Raw genomic sequence first — 15205 nt, forward strand, 5'->3', positions numbered from 1 at the left:
GCTGCAAGACAAGGTTGTTTATTTGTTTTAAGTGAGTCTCTACTTCACAGGGAATTAATTATAATTTTGTTGAACACCCTAGAATGTTTCTGCTGCCTCCAAGGATGCCTTTATCCAGAAAAAAAGAAAATTAAATAAAAAGATGCTGTAAGTCTGTCTGAGATTCAACACTGTAAAGGAAGTGAAAAAGTATCAGGAAGTATACACCACATTCTGCTAACACTACTGATTTTAGATGAAATATACTCAGATCACTAAGTTCTCTACTACTAAACAGAACACAGAATTGTGTCTTTACAAGACTACATTTTCCTTACTACCATACTCCGTTACATACTGATTATGACACTGTACGAGAACAGTCACCTGTAAAAGGGACATATTAAATAAACTAAGCTAAATTAAAAAAAAAAAAGTAGTCTTTCACAGTTATTAAGGCTGCATGGAGAACTACTTTTGCAATTTACTGGTCACAAGGAAATAAAAGAAATGTAAAATTTCATGTCAGTATGCCTTTCTTGATGTATCATAAAATAGCAATACTTGAAGTCAAAATAGTTTTATTTGAAATACAAAACTTTGGTTTATATTATTTTAAAAATAAAATTCACTTTTTAAAACAATGATATTTAAAGGAAAAAAACCCCACTTTTTAGAATTCTGAAAAGGAATGATCTTTCTCAAAACATTTGTACCCCTTTACTGAAAAACTGAAATAAACTATAAAATGTAGCACAAATTCATTAAATTTTCAGTCAGCCTCCTAACAAAAATAAGTTTTATAAGAAAAAATCTAGGTAGATGTAAAAATGGTGATAATTACATTGCTGTCACACAATAACGATAATCTAATCATGAAGTGCATTTCACAAGACTAACCTGCCAACTACAAAATTTCAACACAGGACTAATTATAAAATAATTAAAATATATTTTTCAAATTTACAACTCCAGAGCAATTATAAAGCAATATATTACATACGATAGTAAGGCAGCTAATATTACATTTGTAAGAATTAAACTTTCTTATACTGTTTAATAAAGTTAATCAGAATATAGAGCAGGCTGTAATGCTGGAGCAACAATAACTTAGACCTGTAACTGGATGCTTCAAAGCCTGACAGTCCTATACTGAACACTGTTCAAAATAAGGTTTACACTCACGGGTTCTAGAAAAGTTAGCACACACTTCAGTACAGCAGTGCAGCACGTGGATACAGTCTGGACACATGGTAGACATGACTATGACAAAGTCTTGTAAGAATATGCCTAATTTACTCAATTTTAATGTTAAAACAATGGGAAAACTGTTTTCAAAAGTGAAAAGGGAAAAGATAGTGGGCTTTTCCATCTAATATTCACTAGCCCTGACTACCAAGTCAGGAAATTTATCTCAAGAGCGTATCAGGCAGTTGTGTGCAAAACTTGGAAATCTGAGGAAGAATTTTAATTTATCATCACAGTGATTTTAATAGAATTTTTCTTACGAAGAGAAACACCTGCTCTAAGAAAAAATAATACACGTATGGTAAGTTTCCCAGAGATCACATGACAACTTTGAAGTGTGCATCCGATCATGAAAGTCAGGGAAAGTTCATGTTAAGTTAAGAACTAGACAAAACAAAACAAACCAGCCAAAAAAAGGCGGAAATATTATTCATCTGGAATAACTGATAAAACCTCTTCTGAGAAATTACAGGAGCATATGGATCAATAAAGACTTTTTCAAGATAAACTCTATCACGACGATAATTTTCTTTCTTATCTTCTCATGTTTGTTTTTTTCAATATTTAACCAGCTCTCAAAATACAACAGATGACAACACAATATTAGTGACACATTCTATTTCTGTTTCTATTGCGTGGCACATTAGTACTTTTTAAAAACAAAAAGTACAGACCAAACCCATCTGTCATACTCTGCTGGGAAAACTAGCTGAGGAACAGAAATGGGCATCAGTCTTATTTCCATGACACAAATTCGAGCAGGAGGCAACAAGCAACATGAAGAAAGTTTAACAGAAGATGTCACTCCTAGGGACAGTGAACATAGTAAAGATATTTGCATATCCCTTTGCAAGTTCATCACGTCAGGAATACTGCTAAAATGAATCACTTCTTCAGACTTCAAAAATCATAATCCACATCCTGAGTAGAGAAAAAAGAACCCTTCTTGAAGAATCTGGTTTCTTACTAGCAAAAGATCAGTCTAATAACTTAACAAATGAAGCACACCAAAATGTGTCATACTGGATCTGGTAAAAAAAAAAAAAAAAAAAAAATCATCAAAATGATTTATACATCTTCTTATGCATACATTTACAATTTTCTCCTTCCTCCCCTTTTTTTCCTGGAAACAGTCTTTGAGATGCTTTTAATTCCACTTTGTAAAGTTGATCCAAATTCACCTAACCAACAGTTTCAGAACCTATTTCTTCAAACCAGTGATCCAAGCTTAGCTTTTATCTACTTACATGTTTAAGTTTTCGCACAAGTACTTTTACACTGCCCCACATACAAAATGCATTATTCATGCCTGGGAAAAGAGGTTTCTTTTAAACACCCTAACATGTGAGTATAACAGCAGCCATACCCAGCGTGACCAAAAATCTTCTGGTCTACCATCCTGTCTCCAACACAGTCTGAAAGCAGAAGATAAAAATACAGTAAAAGGCCAAGCCAATACCCCTCTCAAGTTTAGCCATATGTGGCCCCCTGAACTTCCTGCATCAGGTAAGGTTTAATTCTCCTTCCCACTCACTATAGTGCTTTAGATTCTATTTAAACCTATTCTTACCACAACGAATATGAAGAATAAAGGAAATGAAACTTCTAAAGCTCTATAGTTAGCTCTTGCTTCCTTCTATTCCCTTTTCCATTTGTATTTATATTATGATTAATGCAATACTTACATTGTAAGCTTTGGGGGAATTTTTTTTTCTTTTTAAGCAGAACTCAGGCATGATCCTATTACTAGGGTTCCTGAATGCATGGTAAATGAATAATAAATAATAAGATGTCATATTCTTACCGACAGAATTATCTAAATACAGTATTTTGTAGGATCCTTCCTAGCTTTCCAAAGAAATTGCCCACACATTCTCTTCCCTATAACAGGAAGCAACAAGAGTGTTAAGATAAAAACAAAGAATGGAAACTGGCAGAATACTGTTTTCTTTGTATCTGACTACGTATATGTAGTATTATAACAGAACCACAGAATGGGCTGAAAGGGACCTTAAAGATCATCTAGTTCCAAGTCCCCGGCCATGGACAGGGACACCTGCCACTAGACCAGGTTGCCCAAAGCCACATCCAGCCTGGCCTTGAGCACTGCCAGGGATGGGGCATCCACAGCTGCTCTGGGCAGCCTGTGGCAGCGCCTCAGCACCCTCACAGTAAAGAATTTCTTCCTCATATCTAATCTAAATCTACACTCTTTTAAAGCCATTACCCCTTGTCCTATCACTACATGCCCTACTAAAAAGTCTGTCCCTAGTATCTCCTCCACATATCTAAAACCAATATGTAATTCTTCTAAAGCTACTAACAGATTTTTGAAACACATATACAGGCCAGGAAGGATTTTATTTTTTCCCACAAGGAAAAGGGGATTAGAAAAAGTCAGAAGGTGGGGAAGGGATAGCTCAAAATCTTTCCATCCTGCACCTACCAGCCTCAGATAAGGATACAAACCTATCACAGTTATGACACTATTTCAAGTTCCAATTGGTTTCAGAAGCTGATCAACTAGTTGTGTAACTACAACTCATTGCTATGCTGTGCAGCAGGTGCAAACCAAGATGTGTCCCAAGCTCCTGTACTCAATTCACTAGGACTGGGGAAGTGTCCAGAATGGGCAATGTGAGTTTTCTTCCCTCTGAAAGAACTTGTGAGGATATGTGTAAACAGATGAAATAAGAAATAATGTTTGTTCAAATCTTGCTCTAAAAATAATTTGAAAATGTATGAGCTGTTCATCAGACTGAAGAATTTTGAAGCACTACTGAATTCTATATATCAGATATACTATGACTTGGGGGCAAGGAGGGTTGCAACAGCTAAACTACAGATAGTACACAGGGAGAAGAGACATTAACTTGCTATTGTGGAAGTAAACAGTGAAATAGGGTAGAAAAAAGCTTTCATAAGTGCTGGAAAAAAGCTCATAAAGGAGGCAAATTACTGAAAAAAATAAATAAATACAGATGACTTCACAGGTAAACATCCTGAAAGGAAGAATGTAATTTCTTGAATATACATGAGAAAAAGACCTAAAGAGATTCATACATAAAAGACATTAAATACAGTTTCTCAAAAATGTATGTGTATGTTGTTCAGCTACATTATTTTGAATACTCTACCTTTAAAGAGAGAAGATTCTAAAATAACATTATAGACAAGAAACACATATACTAGCAATTCAAAAATTTGTGTTTGTAAACTATTAAATGAATCAAGTAAAAAGCAATTTACACCATCACTAACATATCACTTATCTAAGACAATGACCTCTGCTTACCAGAAGTTGTCAAGTGCTTCAATCATATAATCATTACAGCTGTTCAACTCTTAACCATGCTCCTCTCTAATCATGTTGTTCTGTATCATCCTAATCCTGAAAACGTATCACTATTTTTTTCTTAAAAACAAAACAAACAAAAATACTCTACAAACTGATAGTACTGACTCCACTATCTTTACTACTGTACTTGCAGTTGGTAGACATCAGACTGCAAAGGAAATTTCTGAAACTTAAGTCAAAACATTTCTGTTTTCATGACTATGAATAGTTTGAAATACTTCTCTTAATAGAAAGAACATGCCTATTCATGCAAATGTTGGCTAATTTTTCATTATTTAAATGCCAATGTTGCTTGACAGCCACTCTCATGTAGAGAGACATAAAATATCTAGTACTTACTAATATTACTGCTCCCAATACTGAATGCAACATAAGCTACTGCGCTACAATGTGACAGCTGTTTCTATCAAAGCCTGGTAGTTCAATGTGACTAGAACTTTGTCAGAAATGTAAACTGATTCGTAGTTTTCTTCACAAGAGGAGGAACAAAATGTTCTTTATTCCCCAAAACCTGACCTTAACCTGTCTTCAGATGCCCTTCGATGCTGAAGCAACAAATCGCATCCTGTGTTCTACAAAATCACAGGAAGTTTCAAAAGCCACCTACTCAATTGTAAGCAACAGTAGACTGCAAGCAATTTAGGAAATTAGTGTCAGTGTAAACTATGATGTGAAAACTCAACAGCAACACATAAAAATTCTTCACTACTTAGATTCTATGGCTTTTCTTCAGAATATGTAAAAATCAATGCTGTAGTAATCACAGAATCACAGAAAGGTTTGGGTTTGAATGGACATTACAGATCATCTAGTTCCACCCCCCTGCTATGGGCAGGGACACCTTCCACCAGATCAGGTTCCTCAAACCCCCATCCAGCCTATCCTTGAACACTTCCAGGGAAAGGGGCATCCAGAACTTTTCTGGGCAACCTGTAATGAGCTGTATCTTATCATACTTCAATAAAAGTATGATTTGGAATGGACTTCAAACTGCCACAGAAACTGCAATGCTTAATAAAATTCAGTACTGTTCTACTGAGCAAGTCACAATTTGACTATTAGATTTTGTTACTATTGGAATCTTGGGATGATATATTTACGTAAGTAGTACATCTCTATTATTCACAAAGCTATTGTATACAGTGCTAAGGATTATAAATTGAACATAAATAAAAAACAAATGCATAACTAAAGCTGTTAAAGCAATATTGAATTTGAATGTTACAAACAGTAATTAAAATTATTTAGGACAATGTAACAAATTAAATACTACAGCCTCAATTTTGTATTACCTGTCTTTTCATTGTTCAGATTTGCACTTTAAATATTATGTTATCGTAATTGTTTCTGCTACTGTTCTTGTCTCTACATATACAAAAAAGGAAGGATTAGATTGTCATCATCTGGAGTTGTGTATGTTCATTTAGTTTTTTTCAAAACTCCGTAATTTTAAACAGCAGCCCTTTACAGGCTGAAAGACAAATAAAAATATCACAATTGAAATATGCAGGTTTGCAATGCTGTAGAAAATTCCTCTACCACAAAATAACATTTTTCTGCTTACCTTATATATGCCAAAGAAACTTTGTAATCCAGTATGTTCTCTTACAATTTTTCTAAGCAAGTCTACCAAGAGTAAAACAGCTCAAAAAATTGCCACTTCTGAGTTACCTTACTTTTAAAAAGTATTAAATTCCTTGCTTAAATGAAAAAAAATACGTATTATTCTGCTCAAGGGATATAAAATTTTGGAAACAGAAATAGGAGTTATTCAGGAGACAAATACACAGTACTGAAATTGAAAACATGCTGATTTGTACTCAGTAATGAATACGATTAAGTTCAAGGTATCTGAAATATCCATCCAAGTTTCCATAGTCATGGCAATAAGCATTTTTGAAATTGTTTATACATCATAAACATCATAACCTAAGAAAAATACAGTGAAATAGTAGAAGATTATTATTGTTTGGACAGGTGAAACTTCTTAATACATTAGTTTTTACATTATTTCTGAATAGTTTCTTCTCAATACGTATGTTCTATAAGAAGTTTGACGTAATTATTTGTATTTTCACTTCCCTTTTACAGAATCGGTTTATTTAGTCACAGGTATCTTGCTCAACCTTCTAGATTTCTAACATTATGGTTTGAAAATCATACTTGGGAAAAACAATCATCCAAAAAAAGAGAATATCTGATAGAAAAGTCAAAATCACTGAGAGCTGAAATGCAATCCTAACTGTATAAATAACAACAACAAAATTTAGGTACTAAGATATACACAACAGTCAGAAAATATAAAGCTAACCAGAAGGAGAAAAACTGTAATAAAAACATAAGTCATCTTACTTGGATTTTGCCTCTTGCAATAATGAAGGGTCATCTGTAGCCAAATAAACTCTTTTTTTATCAACATGCATTCTGCGAGCAAGAAGTTCAAACCGCTCTTCAACATGTACCATATATTCTTCAATGGGATGAAATGCTGCTTCTGTCCCTACTTTGTCTGTCCTTCGGACGTGAACACTGAAAAAAGGCAGAAACTAGGAATTCAATTTATGAGTACAATACATAATTTAGCAACTGAAATTTTAAATTTAAGTTTCATGCCTGTACTTTTAGAATACATACTAAATTGAATCCCTACACAAAACGAGGAAGGATTTAAACTCATTGACACACTGACAACATGAAGTTAGGTGTCAGCCTGTTCTTGAAAGCAATATAATAAACTTGCAAGGAAGTCAAAGGGTAACTGAAAGATAAGAATAAAAGAGATTTAATTATAGCACACAAGGTATTCCTTTTGTGCAGAAGGTTAAGTTATCCAGTGTAGTTAGATAATGCTTGATCAATATAGCTCAAAAGCAAAATCGGAATATTTGCATCATGGATATATTGGGGCACCAGCAACAATGCTGCATTTGAATGAAGGTAGTTAAAAATATGCTTGAAACCTAACAAGTCTTCAGATCTGCCAGTGGTGAAGCAGCCTACCAACTGAATGGTCAAAAGCCAACTAACTTTAAGACAGATATATTGTGTACTCCTACAAAAGAAAGATTAAGGATTGAAGGAAAATTCTGGCAAGGGAAGCAGACAGCGGCAGCAATATTTTTCACATTACGTGAGAGTAAAACCTTTCTTCCACAACCTGCTCTTTACTGCCCATAGGTGCTTTCCTTGTTTCTCCCCACATGTCCCTATATAGACCTTTCCAATTCATAGCTACTGTAAGAAACAACAATAGTGAAAACATCAGCAGGAAAAGGAAAGGCACATACCATGTTCAGTGCAGCCAACAACAACATTAGTTGTGGATTGTGGCATGTAAAATGTAGGCTTAGCCTTTTTTCCTCAAAGGCAAAGGCTATACACACTCGAAAAGAAGACCCAGACAGAAAAACATCTGGATTACAAGCTGTAAGGCAATTACATGAATGGAATTCCGTATTACATTACTAGGTGTGGAAGGACATATGAAAAAAAAACCTTTTGTTGAGCTGCCCTGTACATACATCTGTCCAGCTATACGTAGGCAAGTATGCATAAGAAGTCCTTGTGATCAGCTTGTATTATGCACAGTTAAAAAATAACAGCTTCATCTAGAAAGCATCCTCTCTCCCCACAAAATGTTTGAGGCTCTTGGATAACCATCGTAAAACAGTTTGTCCTGAACAGGAATCACTATATGCACATATTAAAGCACAGGCAGTTAAAAAGAAAACTAAATACCCACCCGATCACTGGATGTTTGAAACCAAGTTTCCTTGTAGCTTCCTCTATTTCTTTTTCTAACCAGGGCTGTGGACGAATCAAGTATTTCACAAACTGTGAGACCCACCACACTGCAGGATCCCCATGTACACGAATTAGCCTATCAGCCAGGTCTTCAGGGATAGCCAAGGGTAGATAAGGTGGCCGTGGGTGTAAGCTGTCAACAATGGGAAGTTCCACCACCTGAACATCCTTATCATTAGCCTCACCTGTTTGAAAATACATACTAGGATGAGTCAAGTAGTTTACTTTTACCATTGGCAAGTAACATCCCAAACATATCAGCTAAACTGTATCTTCAACTTCAAAAGGACTACTTAAAAACCCTTGCTCTACTTTTTCAAATAGCATTAAAAAAATTAATAAAAATCAGTTTTAGACTAGATTTATGTACAAACTGTATCTAACAATCTACTCCAGTAGAATGAAGTTGAAGGTCCTTGAATTCTTAGCAGCTAGTAGTTAATAAAATATAAAAAGTGTACGTCGTTATATATTCATACCTTTTTATATACATCATTACTATGTGCTAAGGCTCACTTGGACAGACTTGTTACCTAAAATGCTTAAAAATCAGTTACTTGTTTAAAAAATAAACAAATAAATATTTTAAGGCATAAGAAGTTGTTAAAAAATATACAACTCTGCTGCTCTTTTGAGTACATTTTCTTGCAGTAAATCTCAGCATTTCAGACATCATTTGAACCACTGAATTAGCCACTCTACTGACAGAAGGGGAGAAAGGACATGAAGAGAAACAATTCCTGTCTTGAAAGTTAAACTATGAAGATAAATATAAAATTAAATAGATCAAGGAAAACAGCCAAGCACTATACAAGCGTGTGATTTACATACAGGTAAGAATTTCTCACCTTTTAAATACTAACTAAACTGTAATATACAGATGTTTTAGATGGGACTTTCATTCAAGGGTCAATAGGCACTCAATATTTTTAAGTGTTTTTACAAATTACACGAACATGTCTACATAATTGATAATTTGAAGCTATTTTCATATACTGTAATGAATCATAATACATGAAAACATAATATCAAGCATTACATTTGTGAAAAACTGAACATTTCAGATAAGATTTCTAGTGTACTCATTTCCTCCAAAAGAATATTTTCATTGTCTGCAGAGCTTACTGGCAAAGGTGGCTAGTTCTCTGTTTAATGCTCAAGAGCCAGGAGAGAAAACTGTTTTAAATACAAGCAAATCAAACTCATGCAACTGTTGATGATCAAGTAAATCTAATGGCTGAAAAAAATCATTGAGGTGCAAGGATAACTATTTTTATTTTAAAAACAGTTGTAAAGCCCTAAGGTTAGAACACTTTCACATGCATTAAAAGACATTTCAGTATATTTGTGACAAAATCCTAGAAATATTGTGACTATCGCATGATTACATCATACATTGCCAAGAATGCTGCATTAATACCAGTGAGTCTACCTAATTTCTATGGTTGTGCAAAATTAACTGTCAGGTGTGTTAATGAGTGCACTTTGATATATGAAAAACTACTTTTTGAAAAGGAACTGAAAATATCATGGTTATTTCATATAGAAGATTAAGAGTTCCTTACTTTGTAAAACTACACAATATGAGATCCAACAAGGGGACTACTACTGAAAGTATGGCTAACAAATGGAAAATCAAGTGAAATATTCACAAATGCAGATCAAAGAATGTCTTGTTATTATAATTAGAATTTTGAAATGGTTACAGAAGCCCCTCATGCTTCAGGATTTTTGCCAGTTACTGTTGACAAAGTAATTGACAGACACAGTGTTGCGGGTTTTTTTTTTTTAAATGAAAAAAACCCCAAAGAATCAATGTGATTATCAATGTTTTTAACAATGTTCTATTTTGTTAACAGTTTACATAAAATTAGAAGTGGGCAAGGAGCATAAGTCTACTTAATCCAAACACACAAACTTCTGATAAAGCACAGCCATTTGACGTCACCGATTAAGCACAACTGTGTAATCAAACATGCAGATGTGTGAACAATTCTAGGAAACTTTTTGACAGCTTTCTAGTTTTTATTACCTTTATTATCATTCTGTACAATGAAAAAAAATCTTCCTGTTAGTCTTCACTCACTTTAAAAAGTATGACGTAGCAAATGCAGTAAAACTTAGAGCAACTGTTTGCTTGGATAAAAACAGTGAAGAGTAAGTCTCTGGTAACCTGAAGGAGTAAACAACTCTTTGCAACAGCCATATAGGCAAGTGACAGCTTTCTTATCCAACTGATCACTTTTTTTATTATTTTTTTCAGTGTTCATTGAAAAATTCCTAATAGGCAATGATCTTGTCTTATTTTCAACAGGCATAATTTAAAAATCTTTAACTGAAATTATAGATAGCAGGATATTGTTTTAGTTTACTCAGAAATAAGCTGCAATAAAAATTAATGATACAGTAGATAATCAAAACTCAAGTCTGATTGATAGGCAAGCACATATATTACAAAAACATTAAATCACATCCTTGACTGATATGAATTGTAGCTGTTCAACTGAACACAGTGAAGTCAGGTTATAAATATGGAATGATCTTTTTATCCACACATTTCTTCAGTTTTTAGCTATGCATTCCCTAAATTTTAAAATACTTGTTTTTCCACTTCCCAGCTGTATTTTCTTAACTAATAGATAAGCCATAAAAGGTAATAATCCATACTAACGCTTTTATCTTTTTCTCATGTTGGTAGCTCAAATCACAGTACCATCATGGCAATCAGGTCCAATTCCCTCTCAGCATAGGTCCAACTTTGACATTTGATCACAGAATCATGGCATTATTTACATTGGATGATACCTCTAGAGTTGTTACATGTCATTTACATTTCAGCAATATTTTAAGCTACTTCTTCCAATGTAATTTATTTTGCTTTTACGGGTGCCAAAATTTGCCTCTGTAATTCTATTTATAGCTTGTTTAATGTTCACAGGATTCTCCAGGTGCTATTTGTTTGAAAATGTTTGCAAACATGCCAACACGCCTTCTATTACTTTTCTCAACCCAGCAGCCCCCAAGGCTTTTTTCCTACATCCTTTACTCTCCTCTCCTGCACAACTCTTGCAACTACCCTCACATACTCCCATGTCTCTTACCACTCCTAGTACTGTTTGCCTGTTGGAAAGTGACATCTGTGATCATCCGCTGCTTCTCACTTGCTGGTAGGCCTGAATATTGACTTCAGCAGCTGTATACACATACCCAGGCTATCTGTTTTAAGGACTTTTGATAGACCTTAATTTCTTAGATTTCTTTTGGTCAAATCTGGCCAAAATTAATCCAATATTCAGAACTTGTACTAAGTTAGGGGGAAAAAAAGGAGCAGATAGAAAGGTACAGTATGATGACGAAACTTTTGTTCTCACAAGAAACTCGGCTAAAGTAATTCTCTGCCACAGACACAGTTTTATCAGCTCTCCCCCCAAAATAAAACTTTGACGGTAGTTTTATTTCTGCTCCATCAAAACCCCTAACTTCCAGAGCTGCTCAACTACCAACATGTCTTTGTAATGCAAGTTCCACCGTCTTCCAATAGTATTTATTTTCCCATGTCATTCTGGTTCTTTGAAAATCCTACTCATAATCAAAACCACAACATAAACAGTGCTCTTACTGTCCTAGTAAGTAATGAGATGTCAGTGAATATTATCCCTCTTGGACCTAATGAAAGCATGAGCTGAGCGTATCTATTTCTGCATTTGAAATAGCCTATCACAACTAAAACAGTAATATCTGCTGATGCCTTTAGGGACTGCATTTTCTTTTGAGTTAGCTCAGGTAAGATGCTTTATAAAGACCTATATTTCGGTTTCGCTGTATTGGAAATTACTCATCACTTATTAGAAGCTTTTTATGTCCATTGTCATGTCACCTTCAGAGAACATTAAAATGTAAAGATTTTTTCCCTTCCTGAATTGTTTAGATACCCAGCATGCCAGCTGGAAAGTATACAGATGAAGTGTGTGATTGCACAAACTAACTTCATATAACAATTAGTGAAGGCTTTTTCAGCAGACTGTCCAATTAAGTAAAAATCAAGTGCTTACTAGTAATTTATTTTTCCTTTTATCTTTATATACTCAAAATGCTTTTGAACAATGCCACATTTCATCTAAACACCTTACATGAAATGGGTACCTGTCCAAGAAGAGCTCCAGCTACCTGGCTACCAAAAAATACCATTAAATGTATTTGCAACGACAAATACACTTTTACAAATGAAAGGGGTTTTGCCATGTTATCCAGGTTTAGTCATTCATGCAAACAGTAGTCAGAGTTGATGATTTAAAAGTAAGATCTTACATAAGGATAGATGGAATAACTTAGGAAATATACAGAAAAGATCTTTACAGCAATATCAAAGAAAAACTATTTTGGGGGTTGATTTGAAACATTTCCACTGAAGCTTATTCTCTAGTTCAGTGTAATGTTAATTACTATATACCTGAAGATACTTCCAAATACTTGCTTTGAGTATTAGGTTGTCTGCTGGAACACAAGATAAACAGCTTGCTTTTATAATAATCCTTCAACAGCTTCAGGGACTTATCTGCAGGGACTGATCTCTGGCATGCATATGCTAACTGGACATATGCATGAGCCTTTAACAAGCATGTATAAGCATGCAAAAACCAAGACAACCTCAAGACACTATTTTAGGCGACTTAAAAGTTTCCAGCAGGTTATGAGAATGGAGCTTAATATTCGGAGTTGTCTGTCCAGGCATCTAGCGGAGAAGGGCTCCCAGTTTAGACATTTACTGTCTTTTTGAGCTACTTACTAGTCTGTAACTTGAGCTCCCAATCCTGTCTTGTACTAATTTGAACACTTGGAAGACTCTTCTTTCAATGAATTAGTAAAAATACCTTCACATGCAAGTCCAGATGGAACACAACCCTCAAAGTGCATGTAGACAAAAAAGATGTTTTAGTTAGCCGTAAATAAAACAGCAGAGAACAAAACTGCTATGCTGTTGGATATTCATAGCAGTGAGGCACAGTTCACCTTAACAATGCACCTGAAGGAAACTGAGAGAAAAAGGGATATACTCTACTTCACATAGTCTCCTAACATACAAGGGGAAAAAACAAGAGTGTAACCCTGCAATAATAGAAAAGGAAATTTTCCTGGCCTTCGGTCATAGCATGTCTGCCCATTTTCGAGTGGTCTATAATCTGAAGACAGAATTTAGCATTTTCCGAAGAAAATAATGGGACTGTAATGGAAGAATCAAAAAACTCCCAAGATAACTCACATATAAATACAAAAGTTTTCTCCATAAAAGGTTCTAATGATTTCTCTACAAAATGTGTTAGATGGCATTCATGGACATGTAATGCCAAAAACATGAGATCATAGTAAAGATTTTTTTCTTGGATTATTAAATATTTATTGTTTCATGAAATGTTAAAAAAAGAAATATGTTGTCTTCCAATGTAGGTAGAAGACCAATGTAACAAAATGCAGGTTTTCAAATTTCTTATCTGTTCTCAACACTAGGAAGAAATCAGTGGGCTGAGGGTCTGAAAATTGAGAAACAGAAATATAAAACCTAAGAAATTATTTCTGCCTTAAAAGTCTTGGTATAGCTTTCAGTTATTTTGTATGGTGGAAAAAATATTCAGTACTATTTGCCTACTCAGATGATTCTTCATGTCTAACAAAATCTGTAACAATAAAAGCATTTCTTCAGTATGACCTTCTGAATCTATAAAAGAAACAGATCTTGAATAATTCGCTGATATTTTTAGGGGTTTTTAAATTCATTTCTCAAATGCAAAAAGACAAGAACCCTTTAGGATTTGGCAAAATTATACTGAAATGAATGAAACATCCAGCCTTGAACTACCGCCTTTCTGTACAGTATTAATAGTATCTGTATTAATAGAAAGGATGAGCCCATACTAGATGATAAATTCCCATTTTCAAGACATAGGAAGGGTTTGGATGAAAAGTTTTCATGACTTGAATTCGACCCCACAACTGCCAGTTCAGATTACCCTTGTTTAAATATTACTTAAAAATACATATTATTATTTAACCCTAACATTGCTGACATTATAATGACTAGTGCAATACATTAGGAAGTAACTCAAAACTTGAATGCAGGTGATAATTTCCTCAAAATCTAAGAATGTTTCAGTTTGGATGGAAATTTATGCAGCCAAACAAAGGACTCAGATTAATATATGCAATTTTGTAATGATTGTTTGAGACCTAACACACTTCTGAGGCAATTTTACTCTCAATTTGCCTAATGCTGTCTCCTGATATTCCAAAAACACAGGGTTTTTTCATCTGAACAAAAAAGCACACTTATATTTTTCCCTAGTGTGCACACACACAGAGTACAGCTTTTCAAGTACAGAACAGTTACCTTACATCAAATAAACTCTAATATTAGGCCAATTTTTATATTTTTGCTTATGAAACAATTCTTAGAAGACTGAAAGTTAAGTAAAAGCTTTACAGTTTGTAATGGAAACTTGACATTTATTTACGAATTACAATTTATTGTCCATGATTCAATGCTCGTGAAAAAAATTTGTACTTTTTTAACTACAAGTTAAAAAAAAGTTTGTACAAGTTTAACTACTAGTACTAGTTTTGTTAGTATATTGAGACAACATCAACCTTTTAGGAAAATGGGAAAGCTTTGCTTCACAAGATATTACATATGAACAACATATCTGATCAAATACGTGATCAGCTGTTGGTACCACTGCAGAGAACAGAGCCAGGACTCCTTTTTTCCCCGCTTCATGCACTCCTTAGATTTCCATGTCTACAAAGTAACAGCAGTGCTTCAGC

The 15205-nt window shown here is 34.3% G+C and overlaps 1 protein-coding gene and 1 long non-coding RNA gene across 14 annotated transcripts in view; both read right to left on the minus strand.

The window, feature by feature from the left end:
* FUT8 (fucosyltransferase 8) overlaps positions 1–15205 on the minus strand; it is a 192789-nt gene that overhangs the window by 9050 nt on the left and 168534 nt on the right. For all 13 annotated transcript variants that reach the window (XM_080396789.1, XM_080396787.1, XM_080396788.1 and 10 more), the window contains 2 exons: positions 8328–8574; positions 6938–7114 (listed from right to left, as the gene is read on the minus strand). In XM_080396789.1, the coding sequence (XP_080252915.1) occupies positions 6938–7114; positions 8328–8574 (424 nt within the window). The remainder of the gene's footprint in view (positions 1–6937; positions 7115–8327; positions 8575–15205) is intronic.
* Positions 407–6928, minus strand: LOC308067627. Its single transcript, XR_013929681.1, has 2 exons — positions 5878–6928; positions 407–4642 (listed from the first exon to the last, which is right to left on the minus strand). It is a non-coding gene; the product is annotated as an uncharacterized lncRNA (long non-coding RNA).

This window comes from Falco punctatus, assembly GCF_963210335.1.
Source record: "Falco punctatus genome assembly, chromosome: 7".
Lineage (NCBI taxonomy): Eukaryota > Metazoa > Chordata > Aves > Falconiformes > Falconidae > Falco > Falco punctatus.